General features: G+C 38.7%; 1 protein-coding gene across 1 annotated transcript in view; it reads right to left on the bottom strand.

The window, feature by feature from the left end:
- Nucleotides 1–17,692: 17,692 nt before the first annotated feature.
- LOC143031818 (uncharacterized) overlaps nucleotides 17,693–18,063 on the bottom strand; it is a 28,323-nt gene continuing 27,952 nt past the window's right edge. Inside the window, exon 9 of the mRNA XM_076196141.1 lies at nucleotides 17,693–18,063. This exon is cut by the window's right edge and continues 80 nt beyond it. Within this exon, the coding sequence (XP_076052256.1) occupies nucleotides 17,899–18,063 (165 nt within the window). The 3' untranslated portion in view covers nucleotides 17,693–17,898.

Below are 18,063 nucleotides of genomic sequence, written 5' to 3'. Positions count from 1 at the left end.
CCTGTAATGAATTTAGTGTTGATGATACTATCCTCACTTTGAGTAAATGCAGATGCTGAATAATTTGGATCCTCCCTCGAGAATTTTACAACGGAGTCCTGGTGGGAGGAGTCATAGCTGAAGCTGCCGCTATTTCACCATACAAAAATAAACTTTGTCATTAGACATATTGAGATGATCACTGACAGATATAAGATAAAGTGCAGGGTTCTATTTAATTTCAAAACAGTTTTCTGTTACCGTACTCCAAAGGTAGGACAAATAGTATAAGGTAAGCAGAGTAAGCTTCGCGTATTTAGTTTATTAGAGACCGCTTTGATTTTTTGTTGTTGATTTGTATTTTCTCTTTGCCGTTTTTATTGCTAAAGGGGGAGCGAAATGGCTTGTGAAGGTTGCGTGAACCTAGAGGTCCGTCTCAGGATGTGTGAGGAGGAAATTCGGCTTCTCAGGAGTGCGCTCCGTGAGAAGAGTGAACCCTCCCCACAACCCAAAGAGCGTTCCACTTCTTCACCTACTGTCACTGCCATGAGCGAGTGGCGCTCCGTGGGGTCCCGTTTGTCGAGCCCGCGTTCGGTAGACGTGTGCCCTGTGGAGCAACCGCTGGCTCTAGTCAATCGTTTTGCTCTACTGGAGGATGAAGTGGCTGAAAACCAGGAGTTCTTGGCGGTGGGGGACTCCATAGTTCGAGGCTATGACGACATCCTGCAGCGAAAGACTAAGCGACGTTGCAAGCTTGTATGTCAACCGGGCCGTGGGATCGTTGATTGTACCCGGTCCATCAGGGAGCAAGGACGGAAGAACACGGTTACGATTGTTCATACGGGAAGTAACGATGTAGGTAGGGTGAGATCAGAGGAGCTTGTTCGGAATTACAAGGTCCTCCTTCAGGAGATGAAGGAACGTGGGAGCCGTCACGTAGTCTGTGGGATCCTCCCGAGGATCTACGCAGGTTCGTGTTGGAACAGTAGAGCCATAGGGATCAATGATAGGATATCGCAGTTGTGCACACAATTGGGATACCACTTTCTTGATCCTTGGTATCTCTTTTCTAGGCGCCATGACCTTTACGCTTCTGATGGGATCCACCTTACCCGCAGAGGCAAAGATGTTCTTACAAACCTCATTGTGGGAGTTTGTAATGAACTAGCTCCTTTTTTAGGGTAGAAGGCCAAAGGGAAGGGGAAATAGAATGTACTTGGGAAAACAGTGTAGAGTATAGCATTAATGTAGAACAATGTACCAGTATAGGACAAAATATAATTTTAGGATTTAATGTCGCTAGAGGACGAAATGTCACATTAGGATATAATATCATAGGACAAAATGTCGCAATGGGATGTAATGACAGTGGAGGACAAAAGATCACGATGGGAAGTAATGATAGTGGAGAACAAAATATCACGATAGGATGTAATGATAATGGAGGAGAAAATATCACGGTAGGATATAATGTCATTGAAGGCCAAAATGTAATTTTAGGAAGGGATACCGGACAGAATGTCAATGAAGGCCAAAATATCATGATAGGATGTAATGTCGCTAGAGGACGATATGACACATTAGGATGTAATGTCATATGACAAAATGTCACAATGGGATGTAATGACAGTGGAGGACAAAAGATCACGATGGGAAATAATGATAGTGGCGAACAAAATATCACGATAGGATGTAATGATAATGGAGGAGAAAATATTACGGTAGGATATAATGTCAGTGAAGGACAAAATATAATTTTAGGAAGAGATACCGGACAGAATGTCAATGAAGGCCAAAATATCAAGATAGGATGTAATGACAGTGGAAGACAAAAGATCACGATGAGATGTAATTATAGTGGAGGAAAAAATATCACGGTAGGATATAATGTCACTGGAGGACAAAATATAATTTTAGAAAGGGATGCCGGACATAATGTCACTGAACGACGGGAGGCCGGCGTGAATCACGGTGACGTAGGGGGACAAAATGTACAAAATAGATCGGATGACCGTAATCGACCAGATGTCCGTGATGGGGGAAATGTTAATTTTGATAGGAGAAATGTTAATGAGGCATTGAATGTCAATGAAGGACCAAATAATAATAATATAGAGCAAGGCATAAATAAAAAACAAAATGATAATATAAGACATGATATTGAAACTCAAAATGTGTCAAAAAGAAATAATCACGAGTTTCTTAAAACTATGTACTTTAATGCTCGTAGTATTAGGAACAAATCTCAAGAAATACAGGCGTATGTCAAAAGCGATAAATCTCGATATGATAGGAATAACTGAGACATGGTTAAATGGTACAGAGTTCGAAGCTGAATTTAATATTGCGGGATTTAAACACTTTCATCAGGATAGAAACCACAAGAAAGGTGGGGGTGTTCTACTGTACGTTAAAAACAATGTTCATGCTTGTGTTTTAGAGAAAGTGAAACAGGATGCATATGACAGTTTGTGGGTAGAGTTAACCCAAACAAATGGACAAAAAATGAATATAGGTGTAATATATAGGCCAAAGACATTATCATTAGCAGACGACAAACTGTTATTTCAAGAACTGTCTAGTTTCTGCAACCGGGATTTATTGATAATGGGTGATTTCAATTTTACTGACATTGATTGGATGACCCTTGAACATGGCCATATAGGTAGTCGCTTGATTGATTTCTTGGTGACAATTACTTAATTCAACATGTAAAAGAGCCCACAAGATATGGAAACTTACTCGATTTATTGATCACTAGCCGCGAAAGCATGGTAACTGATGTAGAAGTCGGTGAATCTGTTGCAAATAGCGATCACAACTTAGTCAGATTCAAACTCCTAAACAATTTTAGAATAGATACTTGTGCTTCTAAAATACCCGATTTCAGTAAAGCTCAGTTCATAGAACTACGTCAGGAGCTTCAGCTTACAGATTGGGAGGCAAAATTAAACGAAAGGCCTGTAGATCAGATGTGGGAAATATTTCAAAATACGCTCACTAAGATGATTCAAACTTACATTCCTTTTAAGGACAGACGTCCACCAATTCAGGCTCGCCCAAAGTGGCTCGACAAAGAAACTGAAAAAAGTATTGCTAAAAAGAGACAGGCTTATAAGAAATATAAGTGCTCGGGTGCATCTAATGACTATGAAAGTTATGTATCAATACAGAGAGATTTAAAAAAGACAATAAGAAAAAGAAAACGACAATACGAAATGAACATCGCTGATAAATCCAAAGAGAATCCCAAAGAATTCTATAGTTACATTAGAGATAAAAAGGTTGTTAGGAATCACATTGGTCCACTATTATCTGCTGACGGTCAACTTGAATATTCAAATGAAGGAATGTGTAATATCTTAAACAATTATTTTAGCTCGGTATTCGTAAACGAAACACCTCAAAGTAAATTCCAAACTGAAACCTGTGAAAAGTCTGGGGTAAACTTACTCACTACGGTAAATATAACAAAAGAAAAAATTAAAAGGTGTATAGACAAACTCAAAGTTAATAAAACACCAGGGCCTGACGGTTGGCATCCAAGAATCTTAAAGGAAATGATAAATGAGATTGTTGTTCCATTAGAAATTATTTTCAAGAAATCCATCATATCCGGAGATGTCCCAAGAGAATGGAAGCTAGCTAACGTTACTCCCATATTCAAAAAAGGTGACAAAAAGAAACCAAATAACTATAGGCCTATAAGTTTGACTTCAATCGTAGGAAAAATAATGGAAACTATTATCAGAGATGCTATCGAATATCATTTAGAAAGTAACCGTTTGATAAATGATAGCCAGCATGGTTTCAGACGGAAACGTTCTTGCGTGACTAACTTACTCGAATTCTACAACACAGTTATCTCGAATTATGACAAAAGAAACAATATAGATTTAATATATCTAGACTTTGCAAAAGCTTTTGATACCGTCCCACACGAAAGACTACTTACTAAATTAGCTTTGCATGGAATAAGTGGTAGCCTATTAGGTTGGACTAGTAATTGGTTGAAAGGTCGAAAACAGAGAGTTGTTTTAAATGGAAAAACTTCTGGATGGAAAAGTGTTGGAAGTGGAGTTCCTCAGGGTTCCGTTCTTGGGCCACTTCTATTCATAGTATATATAAATGATATAGACCATGGACTCAAATCTACTGTTTCCAAATTTGCTGATGATACAAAAATGTGCGGAGTGGCAAATGATCACTCAAACCAATTAGATATTCAAGAAGATTTAAATAAATTACAGCAATGGTCTGAAAAGTGGCTAATGAAATTTAACACAAGTAAATGCAAGGTAATGCACATAGGTAAAAATAACAGTAAGTACGATTACAAGTTATTTGGAAATTCGTTAACAAAAGTGGATAGTGAAAAAGATCTCGGCGTAATTATCAGTAACGACCTCAAATCATCCAAGCAGTGTATTTCAGCCTCTGAGAAAGCAAATAAGATTCTGGGATTGATTGCGCGATCTTTTGATTTCAAAAGTCCATCACTCATTAACAAGCTATATAAATCGTTAGTTCGTCCACATTTGGAATATGCTGTTTCCGTATGGTCACCGAATCTCATTAAAGACATTGACAGACTGGAAAAAGTACAACGGCGAGCCACAAAACTGATTCCAAATATCAAAAATAAATCATACGAAAATCGACTTAAGCTCATGAATCTGTTTTCCCTAAAAAAGCGTAGACTCAGAGGTGACTTGATACAGGTCTTTAAGATTTTAAAGGGAATTGACATCAAAATTGACAAAATTTTCACATTGAATGAGAATCAGAGAAGAAACAATGGTCTCAAACTATCCGGAAATAGATTCAATTTGGAAGTAGGTAGAAACAACTTTGCCAACCGTGTAGTTAATGAATGGAATAAACTTCCTGCACAGGTAGTGCAATGTAGTTCAGTTCGAAGCTTTAAGAATCATTTAGATAAATACCTAAGTAAGATGCTGTAATGATTATGATTTATGTTATATTATTTGTTTTTTGTTTTGTTATAATTTGTCTGTCTGATTTTCATTTATTATTAGTTATATGTCAATTTATTATAATTTACTATTTACCTGTTTGTTTGTTATTCAACTATACCTATGCATTTATTTATGTATTTTATTTGTTATTTACATTATTATAGTTTTTATCTATTATTAACATGATTTTTTTTTTTTTTTTTGCATCCGACCTAGATATGGACCAAAAGGTCTCCTGTCGGCATGCTCCGCCTTTGTTAGCTATAGGGGCAGGTATGGTTCGACCGCTTCTGAGCAACACGTATATAAAATGCTGGTGTCTTTTTTCAGAGGGATATTTGCATGTTGAAGGAATACCTTTTGGAAGGCAGGACAGGAGATCACTAAATGCAGTATGGTTCTCATCCACACAGGGATTGATTAGCTGCCGATCAACAGCTGCGTACGTGATCCTTGCTCAAACATCTACAAAAGCATGGGATTATGAGAATCTATATAAAAAGGTCATTATTGTTTAAGTGAAATTAGCCTCGTCATAGAATACGAAGACTAATAGAAAATTTGTACTAGAAAGAGGTGACCATAATATACATTAATGGGAACATACAGACAATATGGCGGACATCACAACATGCCAGCTAATGGAATCCCACATGGAACCAGAACTCAATACTCATCTGGCAATATCCGCGTGTACAATAATGGTATAGCTGGAAAAAAACGACAACAATACGTTGATGAATCTCGTAGCAGACTGATGACAATAGTCTGGGGTGACGTTAAGGTAGCTAGCGGCGAAGAGACGAGCTTAACATCGGAGGTGAAATGGATTGAATCTATGTCTAACAGAATAATACTAAGCCGTCCACAATTTCATTTTTTGCTCTTCCGTAATGGTCACTTATTTGCTATCACATGCTGTGTTCTAATGAACCTAGCTGTAAAAATGAGTGGAGGATGAAAAAAACATACGCGCCGAAAAAACAAGGAAACCATATAGTTCACCTGCGCACTATAAAATAGCAGTTAGTGCATTATCGTGTGTGATATAGACCATGGACTCACTACTTTTGCTGATGATACAATACGATTACAAGTTATTTGGAAATTCGTTAACAAAAGTGGATAGTGAAAAAGATCTCGGCGTAATTATCAGTAACGACCTCAAATCATCCAAGCAGTGTATTTCAGCCTCTGAGAAAGCAAATAAGATTCTGGGATTGATTGCGCGATCTTTTGATTTCAAAAGTCCATCACTCATTAACAAGCTATATAAATCGTTAGTTCGTCCACATTTGGAATATGCTGTTTCCGTATGGTCACCGAATCTCATTAAAGACATTGACAGACTGGAAAAAGTACAACGGCGAGCCACAAAACTGATTCCAAATATCAAAAATAAATCATACGAAAATCGACTTAAGCACATGAATCTGTTTTCCCTAAAAAAGCGTAGACTCAGAGGTGACTTGATACAGGTCTTTAAGATTTTAAAGGGAATTGACAACATCAAAATTGACCAAATTTTCACATTGAATGAGAATCAGACAAGAAACAATGGTCTCAAACTATCCGGAAATAGATTCAATTTGGAAGTAGGTAGAAACAACTTTGCCAACCGTGTAGTTAATGAATGGAATAAACTTCCTGCACAGGTAGTGCAATGTAGTTCAGTTCGAAGCTTTAAGAATCATTTAGATAAATACCTAAGTAAGATGCTGTAATGATTATAATTTATGTTATATTATTTGTTTTTGTTTTGTTATAATTTGTCTGTCTGATTTTCATTTATTATTAGTTATATGTCAATTTATTATCATTTACTATTTACCTGTTTGTTTGTTATTCAACTATACCTATGCATTTATTTATATATTTAATTTGTTATTTACATTATTATAGTTTTAATTTATTATTAATATGATTTTTTTTTTTTTTTTTTTGCATCCGACCTAGATATGGATCAAAAGGTCTCCTGTCGGCATGCTCCGCCTTTGTAATCCTTTGTAATCCTTTGAGGTATCAGCAGAAAAAAAAGAACGACAGCTAAGTAGGCGGTAACTGGAATGGGTAGGCATTGATCTTTGAAACTAATATCTAGGGAAAATTTACCGACGATCAGGAGTGGTACACCATCATCGTGTCACCATTTTGGGTTCCAAAATGGTGACATGTTTTCTCGCAGTGCTGAATTTATGGAAACTTTGAATTGACATTATGTTGATTGGTGTCCGTACTATAGCCCTGAGCGGTGTCCAAGTGCAATCCACGGGAGCCCTGGCGGTTTTCGGCCTGTTGGTGAGATGGTATCCCAATCGGAGCAGGTGACCATAATGACCCATAATGACCATAAAGGACCCAAACGTGCTCCAGAGGGAGATAGTCGAACACAGTGCATGCATCATTACGAGGTAGACGTGAAGAACCTGGACCCAAGGGCGCGTTCGTGGAAGCCATCCAAAATTGAGCCTTTTCTTTTTCTGATTTTTCATATTTCCTTCTCTGGCACCCGCCATGTGGGCAAGACGGTGGCCCAATCGGAGCAAGTGATCAAAACGATAAAAAAGGGGGGGGGGGGAGGGTAACCACGGGATTTGGCCAAAAATCGTCAGTTCACCGATTTGGCCCAGAGGAAAGTCGTAAGCAATGCACTGCGAGGTAGACTTAAGGACGCTGGACCGAAGGGCGTGTGAGTGGCGACCAACTAAATTTTAGCCTTTTTCAGATTTTTCACATTTCCTTCTCTGGGCCATGTTCTGGCCAAATCAGTGAGTTGACGATTTTTGGCTTAATCCCTGGTTAAACCGTTTCGAGATTTTTTCGTTTTAGGGTAATTTTGGTCACTTGCTTCGATTGGGCCACCATCTTACCCACAGGTCCAGGGACACAGTCTTACCCACAGGTCGAGGGCCACCATACCTCCTCTGGATTGCACTTGAGCACCACTCACGCCAAAGGTACGGGCCCCAGAAGCGGAAATATGAAAATGCAGAAAAAATCTCAAATTTGGCTATTCGCCACACACGCACCATTAGGTCCCGATTTCTCAGGTGTACCTCGTGGTGCAATGTGCTCGAATCTTTCTGGGGCAAGGCTGTGCCAAATCGGTGACCTCACGATTTTTGGCAAAACCCGTGGCTTTCAAAATAATTTTTTTCCATCTCACCCACAAGTCGAGGGTCACGAGGGCTCTTATGAATATCATTTGGATACTATTTAGGCTAAAGATACGGGCGCCAGAGACGGAAATGTGAGAATGCAGAAAAAATCTCAACTTTGGCTGGTTGACATGTACAAACCATTAAATTCCGATTTCTCTTGTGTACCTCTGGGGCAAAGTTGGGCCAAATCGGTGAACTGAATATTTTTGGCAATAACCGTGGATAACTCAATTTTATTATTATTATTTTTTTCAACTTAGGTAATTTTGGTCGCTCCAATTGGACCACCATCTCACCCACAGGTCGAGGGCTACGAGGGCACTTGGATACCACTCAGACTAAATGTAGGGGTGCCAGAGACAGAAATTTTAAAATGAAAAAAAAAGGCTCAAAATGGGCTGGTCGCCACACACATGCCCTTGAGTCTAGGCTTCCTCTCGTGTATCTCGCAGTGTACATTGCACGACTCTATCCCTCTAAGCTAAGTTTGAGACAAATCGGTGACCTGACTATTTTATGGCAAAATCCGTGTCGCCTTTTGAGAAATTTTCGTTTTGGGGTCATTTTGGTTACTTTATCCGATCGGGATACCATCTCATTCATTGGTCGAGGGCCACGAGGCACCCTGTGGATTGCACTTGGACACCACTCAGACCAAAGGTACGAGCGAAACTAACGGAAATATGAAGCTGCAGAAAAGGGCTCAATATTGGCAAGTTAACACGCACACACCCGTTGGTCCAGATTCCTCACGTGTACCTCGTGGTGCACTGTGCACGGCTCCCTCCCTCTGGGGCAGGTTTGGGCCAGATCGGTTATTTGACATTTTTGGCAAAATCTGTGGCATTTTGGGGGTAATTTTGATTACTTACTCCAATTGGGCCGGTATCTCATCCATAGATCAAGGACCACAAGGCCTCCTGTGGATTGTAATTGGACACCACTTTGGTCAAATTTGGCTTGTCGCTACGCACGCACACTTGGGTCCAGGTTACTCACTTGTACCTCGCAGTGCACTGTACACGACTCTCTCCCTCTGAGGCAAATTTGGGCCAAATTGGTGGCCTGACGATTTTTTTTTTTTTTAATCCGTAACCCCCTTTGAGATTCTTTTTTTTTGGGGGGGAGGGGGAGTTCATTTCAGTCACTTGCTCCGATTGGGCCACCATATCACCCTCAAGTCGAGGGCCACGAGGCCTCCTGTGGATTGCACATGGACACCACTCAGCCCATAGGCACGGGCGCCTGAGGCGGAAATGTGAAAATAGAAAAAAAAGAAAAATCTCAAATGTGGCTAGTCGCCACGCACACACCATTAGGTCCCTATTTCTCAGGTGTACCTCGTGGTGCACTGTGCTCGAATCTCTCCCTTTGGGGCAAGTTTGGGCCAAATCGGTGATCTTGCCATTTTTGGCAAAATCCCTTTTATGTTTTTTTTTTTTTTTGTCACTTGCTCCGATTTGGCCGCTACCTCACCCACAGGTCGTGAGGTACGAGATCTCCCATGGATATCACTTGGATATCACTCAGGCCAAAGGTACGGGCGCCAGACACGGAAATGTGAAAATGTAGAAAAAAATCTCAAATTTGGCTGGTCAACACGTACACACCATCAGGTCCCGATTTCTCACGTGTACTTCGAAGTGGACTTGCTCCCTCTGGAGCAAGTTAGTGCCAAATCGGTGGCCTGACAATTTGAAAGATATTTTTGGGGATCATTTTGGTCACTTGGTCCTCTTCTGGATTGTACTTGGAGACCACTCAGGCCACAGGTAAGGGCGCCAGAAACGGAAATGTGAAAATGCAGAAAAAAGTCTCAATTTGGCAGGTCACCATGTACACACCCTTTTGTCCAGGTTCCTCGTGTGTACCTCACAGTGCACTTTTCATGGCTCTCCCTCTGGGGCAAGTCTAGGTCAAACCGGTGACATAACGATTTTTGGGAAAATCCTTTGAGAGTTTTTCGTTTTGGGGTTATTTTGGTCACTTGCTCCAATTGAGCTACTATCTCACCCATAGGTCAAGGGTCATGAGGCCTCCTTTGGATTACATTTGGACACCAATCAGGCCAAAGGTACAGGCACCAGAAGCGGAAACGTGAAAGTGCAGAGAAAGCTCAAATTTGGCTAGTCGCCGCGCACACACCCTTGGATCCAGGTTCCTTATGTATACCTCGCAGTACACTGTGCATGACTCTCTCCTTCTGGAGCAAGTTTGGGCCAAATCAGTGACCTGACGGTTTTTGGCAAACTTCATGGATTTTTGAGCAAAACCGTCAGGTCGGCCTATTTGGGCCAATCCTGTCCCAGAGGGAGAAGACTGTGCACAGAATCCTTGAGGTACATGTGAGGAACCTGGACCCAAGGGCATGTCCGTGGGGCCCAGCCAAATCTAAGGCTTTGGCTGGATTTTTGTTTTTCTGTCTCTACTGCCCGCATCTTTGGCCTGAGTGGTCTCCAAGTGATATCCGCAGGAGGCTTCATGGTCCTCGACCTGTGGGTGAAATTGTGAATTAATCAGAGCCAGTGGCCAAAATGACCTGAAAATCTCACATGGAAGTTGGGAGGATACACGGGTGACCTGTCATCCATGAAGAGCTAAGATGGGAGTTAGGAAAGGATGGTGGATGGGAGTGGAATGGGTGGGAGTGAGTATTTGCCTTTTGTCTTGGCTACCTCCCTTGTAAAGACGAAAAAGCCCTTGGTATATAGATAGACAAAAACTCCAACATTAAAAACATATTTACATCTTCACTATATATATATTTTATTTCTATATACAATTGTTGCAAAATACTCCTTAAATTGAATCTAACCAGTCCTATTTTTTCTACTTTATTTATTTAATTTATTTATTTATTTATTAATATCAAAGATCAAACTCTAGAAGGCAATTTACAGTGTAAGGAATAATGTGTGACCAACAATTATAGGGATTAAAAAACAAATCAGAGCTGAAATATATTTTCCAAATTTTGATCCTTGAAACTTGGATCAATACGAGTCAAATTCTCGTGGGCAACAATAGGTGCCTGATGTACGATGATGCATCACAATACTCGCATTATGAAATATAAAGTTACAGTTGTATTACTCATTCCCTTTCACTCTGAATGTTAATAGCCACAGAAAATATGGTCAGGCCAGTTCACAAAATATGGGGGTCACTCAGCTACAACTACAAAATAAATATAATCAAGACGCCAATGCCGGCATTCTCATATACCCACTCGCTTCTCATAACGCCTACGTAGGCGTCATCATATCGAAGGGGTTAATTATCATTCAGTTTAATTAAATGATAAGATGTGAACTATGGATTAAATTGAATCTTATTCTTATAAGATCTATTTCAAAATAAGTTTTGCCCCTGATCTCATTTGAGTTGTTCGGCAATGAGTAGTACAAAATCAATAATGTATGATATTCGTGTTGATAAAGTTAATTTTGGCACCAATTTTTGTGAAGATTCATATATGGACAAGTAACTAATGATTTACATTTGTACATGTTTAGAAATTTTATTTGTGAGGAAGTCTATTCACAAGGTATTTACAAATTAATACTATGCAGCTGGAAAGATTGCAGTGGACTATTTTGTGATTTACATAATATACATGAGTATACACCAGTATATATATATATATATATGCTCACTGGCTGGACGACAAAGGGCATCGCTATTTGCGGCAGAGGTTGAGGTGACTGTTCTGAACATTGCCACTGGTGAGTTGGACCAAGGGCATGGTTCATTAAATTTCACACTATAAAATCCTCTATAAGGGCACCATCCTAGCCTCCTGATAGGGGACTTTTGTGAAATTAAACTGAATCATCATCATTACATGTATGTATATATATATATATATATATATATATATATATATATATACATATATATATGTATACATATATATGTATACATATATATATATATATATATATATATATATATATATATATATATAATTGCATACACACATGAGCATTGCTCCTTTCCTGTATACTACAATTTAGTAAATATAATTAAGTAAATACACATACACAAAGATGATCCCAATACTAAACAAGATATATAAGGAAAGTCAGTGTAAATTGGGAGTTCCAACATTGGAAGAATAAAGAGAGAGAGGCGACATGATAATGATATTTAGGCCAGAAAAATGTATAGAAAAAATGGACAGAGAAGACTAGTTGGTGCGGGATGAAAGATCATTAAGCGGTAATTGGTTGTAAAAGTCTGAAAAACCAAGTTTGCTTAAAGAAATGTTAGAAAGTGTAGCTTTCCACACAGATGCATGGATTTGTGGAGCAAGTTGGATGAAAACATAATCCAGGCCAATAACTTAAACAAATTTAAGGTAAAGCTTGACAAGTGAAGACAAAGAGATGGGATCCCATGAACACACTTCCAACCCTATACACTAAAGCTGAGTAAATATACAAACCAGAGGTTATTACTCCTCAATAAAGCAGTTATCAAGTCAAAGCACATGCTGACGACATACTCATTTAAATCTCATTTAATCACCTTTTCTATTTCAGCACTTTTGGCGTGAATGAGTATCACTATTCCCTGTTACATTGATTGGGCCAAAGGCATTGCAGCAAAGCACAGCTCCTTTACAGTAGGGTTCAAAAACCAGAGTTGGTTGACCCCTACCGCTTCATCATATGCTAGATTAACAGCTTAATGATTTTACTTGGGCTGGTTTTGGAACCGTTTTTCAAGATAAATATCTGGCTTACGATTTCAGAGTTCCAAAATTCAGATATCACCTTAGAGCTGAATGAGAATGGCCCTAGCCAAAACCTAATCTATACCAAATGCCACCTGTCTTAAGAAATTAGTATGTATGTATTTCTTCATTTCCACATTTCTTTCGAATACTATATTTTGTTGCAAAGTTATACTTTTTCATTGTTCCTTATGCTGTATCTTTTTCATTGTTCCTTATGTTGGAATTTTTTTTTTATCCAAGCTCATAGGTGTCACGGTTACACAAGTGCGCATAACAAAGTTGTTCCATGAAAAACCTTATGCAAGCATTTATTTTCATATCTAAATATATATATATATATATATATATATATATATCACAAAAACACGTGATTCACAAAATGTGTAATAAAACCACTTGGAAAATAGAATGAAAGGGGACCGAACATTTTCCTCTATTTAAGACATTTTTAAAGGTACAGAGTTAGGCAGCAGTGACATTATATATACAAAAGAAGCACATTAGGAGGGAATTGGGACAGGTCCAATAGTGACCTCACTCTCTCAGCACTGCCGGACGTTTGACCCGGCTACTGTCATCCATTTTATATGTTACAAAGTTATCTAATTTATACATCCCCATACTCATATTCATTTGAGAACAACAAGAATATGAGTGTGGGAATATATAAATTAGATAACTTTGTAACATATAAAATTATTGACAGTAGCCGGGTCAAACGTCCGGCAGTGCTGAGAGAGTGAGGTCACTAATGGATCTGTCCTAACTCCTCCCTAATGTGCTTCTTTTGTATATACAATGTCACTGCGACCTTACTCTGTACCTTTGAAAATGGCTTAAATAGACGAAAACATTCGGTTACCTTTCATTTTATTTTCTAAGCGGTTTTATTACACACGCACACACACACACACACACACACACACACACACACACACACACACACACACACACACACACACACACACAGATAGAGAGAGAGATGAGCAAAAATAGGACTCGGTGGGAAAATGAAATCATGGACTTAAGAAAAGAGGTAATTGGTTTAATTGATTGTTTATCTAAGACTAACCACGAAATTTCTGACCTGAAAAAAGCTAACTTGGATCTTACAAACGAAATTAAAGAAATGAAAAGAGACATAAATGAACTGAAGAATGAAAATGAAAAGAAGAAAACTAATGATAATAATAGCGAAAATCTAAAGCAAGAAGTGAACAACAAATTCCAAGAATTGACACAAAAGATCGAAGAAAACTTAGGTGGGGACAGTATCCAGGAAATTAAAAAGTGGAAAGAAAATATTGAAAATAAAGAAATTGCTTTCAAAGAAATAGTCAAGCAGCAAATGCAAGATAATGCAAAAGACACAATCATTCAAGTGATTAACGAAAAAGCAAATTGGGTCAGGGACACAGTAGATAGGAAGAAATGTATTGTGGTTTATGGGCTTAAAGAAAAACAAGGATTGGCGAGGTACATGAGAGAAAAAGAAGAAAAAGAGACAGCAGTAGAAATCCTTAATGAAATTCAGGGGGGAGATAGTGATTCAGGCACAGACTTAGAAGAGACTTACAGAATTGGTCGCTATACTAAGGATAGGAATCGACCTCTAAAGATAAAACTAAGGTCACAAGTGGTAGTAGAAGACATATTTGAAAAAGTAGGTAACTTGGCAAAGAGTGAAAAATACAATAAGATATGGATAAAAAGAGAAATGAGTACTGAGGAATTAGAAAAAGAAAGGGCGCTAAGAGAAGAAGCAAAGGAAAAAAACTTGAAAAGATCGGAGACAGAATGCAAAGAATTCCAGTGGAGAGTAATAGACTTGAGATTAAGACAATGGCGCTTCAAAACGAACAAAACAAGGGAAGAAGAAACCAGGGAGAAGGAAGAAAATTAAAAGTGGCCTATACCAACATTGACGGACTAATTTCGGGACTGAACGAACTCAATGATTATCTGTTAGAAGCAAAACCAGACATAATGGGAATTGTAGAGACTAAACTAAGAGGTGAAATACCATCCACTGTTATCGGACAAGGTTTATACAACTACTGGATAAAAAACAGGGACAAGAAACAGGGAGGGGGAATCATGTTCTTGGCCAAGAAAGACCTAAAGGTGACAAAAATTGCAGAGGGCAAAGGTAATGCTGAATTGATCATGATAAAAGTCGAAGGCAAGAATATGAAAAGTAGAAAGTTTGTGGTGACTTATGTGCCTCCAAAAACAAGCGCTTGGAAAGAAATTGAACATAAAAAAATGCTAGATGACACAAGAAAATCACTCAATGAGATACTAATGGGTAAGGGTAATCTGGTAGTTATGGGGGACTTCAATTGCAAAGAAATTTGTTGGGACAGCATGACAGTGCAAGGAGGAGATGACTCGTGGGGCAATGTACTGCTAGATATGACCATGGAGTACACAATGACCCAATGGGTCCATGAAAACACAAGGTACAGAAATAATGAAGAGCCATCGAAACTAGATCTAATATTTACAACAGAGCCTGAAATAGTGCATAAAGTCCAGTATGAGACACCAATTGGAAAGAGTGACCATGTACTCATCGAAACTATACTAAAGGAAGAAATAGACATAGAGAGGAACGAAAAGCATAGGAAAGGAAGACTGAGGTACAACAAAACAGACTTTACAAAACTAAAGACATTCTTCCGGAGTGCAAACTGGGAAATATTTTACAGGGAAGAAACAGCAGTGGAAGAGAAATGGAATATATTGATGGAAAACTACAATGAAGGGGTAAACAGGCATGTACCAAGACAAAAGCGAGAGAGAGAGTACATTAAATGTTGGTTCAACAAAAGATGCAGTGAGGCAAAAGACAGAAGGGACAAAGCTTGGAAAAAGTGGAGAAAAGACAAAAAACAAAGCAAATGGCAAATTTATGTTAACTATAGAAATGAGTATGTTAATGTGAGAAGAGAGGAGAAAAGGAACCATGAGAAGGATATTATAGACAAATGCAAAGAGCAACCCAAACTATTCTATCGGTATGTGAATGGTAAACTTAAAAACAAACAGGAATTGGTGAAACTATGCCAAGGAAACATAGAATACACAGAAGATTTAGAGATGGCCGAAGTCATGAACAATCACTTTAAATCTGTTTTCACCAGAGAGAAAATACCGAATTGTGACATAGACAAAAACAAGAAATCTCCCCTCATGAATGAGTTTACAGCATCACTAAAGGAAATATCAGAACATTTATCAAGGCTGGATGTCAGAAAATCACATGGCCCGGACGGTATTGCAAATTGGATTCTAAAGGAGTGCAAAGAAGAACTAACAGACAAAATACACATCTTAATAAACAGCTCACTCAAAGAAGGAAAGATACCCGAGGACTGGAAAAACGCTAACATTGTACCAATACACAAAGGAGGAAACAAAGAAGAACCCACCAACTATAGGCCAGTATCACTAACAAGCACCATTGCCAAAATTTGTGAGAAAATAATCAAGAATAGATGGGTAAAACATCTGGAAGACAATGACATATTAAACCCAAGACAATTCGGATTCAGACAAGGAAGATCATGCTCCACAAACTTAATATGCTTTTACTCAAGACTAATAGACATAGTGCAAGAAAGAAATGGATGGGCTGATTGTGCATTCCTAGACTTGCAAAAAGCCTTTGACAAAGTACCACACAGAAAACTACTAAAAAAACTGGAACACATAGGAGGAATACAGGGAAACCTACTAAAATGGATAGAGGACTTTCTGACTGGTAGAAAGATGAGAGTAGTGCTCAGAGAAAAATATTCAGACTGGAAAGAGGTGATCAGTGGAGTACCGCAAGGATCTGTGCTGGCACCAATAATGTTTGCTATCTATATGAATGACATGGATGAGGACGTGAACTGCTACATGAGCTTCTTTGCCGATGACGCCAAACTACTAAGGAAAATAGAAACTGATGAGGACTGTGAAGCACTGCAAGAAGATCTAAATAGGGTATGGAACTGGAGTCAGAAATGGGAAGTGGACTTTAATACTAAGAAGTGTAGCATAATGGAGTTTGGAAAAAGCAAAAACAGAATATCAGGAAAATATACAATTGGAACCAAAGAAGTAAAGAAAGTAGGATCCGAAAAAGATTTGGGAGTAATTATCACGAACGACTTGTCCTATGATATACAGATTAACAAAATTGTCGGGGAGACTTACAATTTGCTAAGATCAATAAAAGTGGCGTTTACATACTTGGACGAAGACATGATGAAAAAAATATTGGTTACATTGATAAGGCCTAGATTAGAGTATGCAGCGACATTGTGGTCCCCCAGTACCAAAAAGAATATAAAGAAAATAGAAAGAATCCAAAGAGCAGCTACAAAAATGGCACCTGCACTTGCAAACCTATCATACAAAGAGAGATTGGCTAAACTGGAGTTACCGACACTGGAGCAAAGAAGAGAGAGAGGTGACCTATTGACCATCTACAGAATCATGAAAGGCACAGAGGTACTCGATAGTGAGAACTTACTTAACTGGGACAAAAGAAACACAAGAGGACATGGAAAGAAAATAAAAAAACATAGCTATAGAAGAGAACTGAAGAAAAACAGTTTTCCTCATAGAGTTTTGGACACTTGGAACAAACTGGACAATGAAATAGTATGCGCAAAAACCATTCATGAGTTTAAAAACAAACTAGACACTGCAAGATACAAAGGCGGGACAACACGAGCATAGCTCCCCTTCCCGCAAAATACAACTAGGTAAATACAACTAGGTAGGTAAATACACACACACACACACACACACACACACACACACACACACACACACACACACACACACACACACACACACACACACACACACACACACACACACATATATATGTATAAATTACTTCCATTTCATTATTTTTTTGTCAAAAAGGCTCTATTACACTACAATTACTGCTCTACTGCACTGCCTTGTAATATTCTTGATCTATTACATTCTACCTTTAGTTCTCGTATTTGTTTATCTTTTACTTTCTGTATTAGTTTTAGCCTCCATCTTCATCACTAGCAGAGCAGCAGGATGATGCAATGTCAGATAAAACTCTCCCTCGACATATATGGATACGGGGTGGAGTAGATGTGACTGAAGATGACGATGACGAAGGAGAGGGGTAGATTGTTATGGGATTTGTCTTGTGGAAACCAGGTAA

This window comes from Oratosquilla oratoria, chromosome 1 (genome assembly GCF_046742065.1).
Source record: "Oratosquilla oratoria isolate Oo_2021 chromosome 1, ASM4674206v1, whole genome shotgun sequence".
NCBI classification, from domain to species: domain Eukaryota; kingdom Metazoa; phylum Arthropoda; class Malacostraca; order Stomatopoda; family Squillidae; genus Oratosquilla; species Oratosquilla oratoria.
This window is presented reverse-complemented; position numbering and strand designations above follow the sequence as displayed.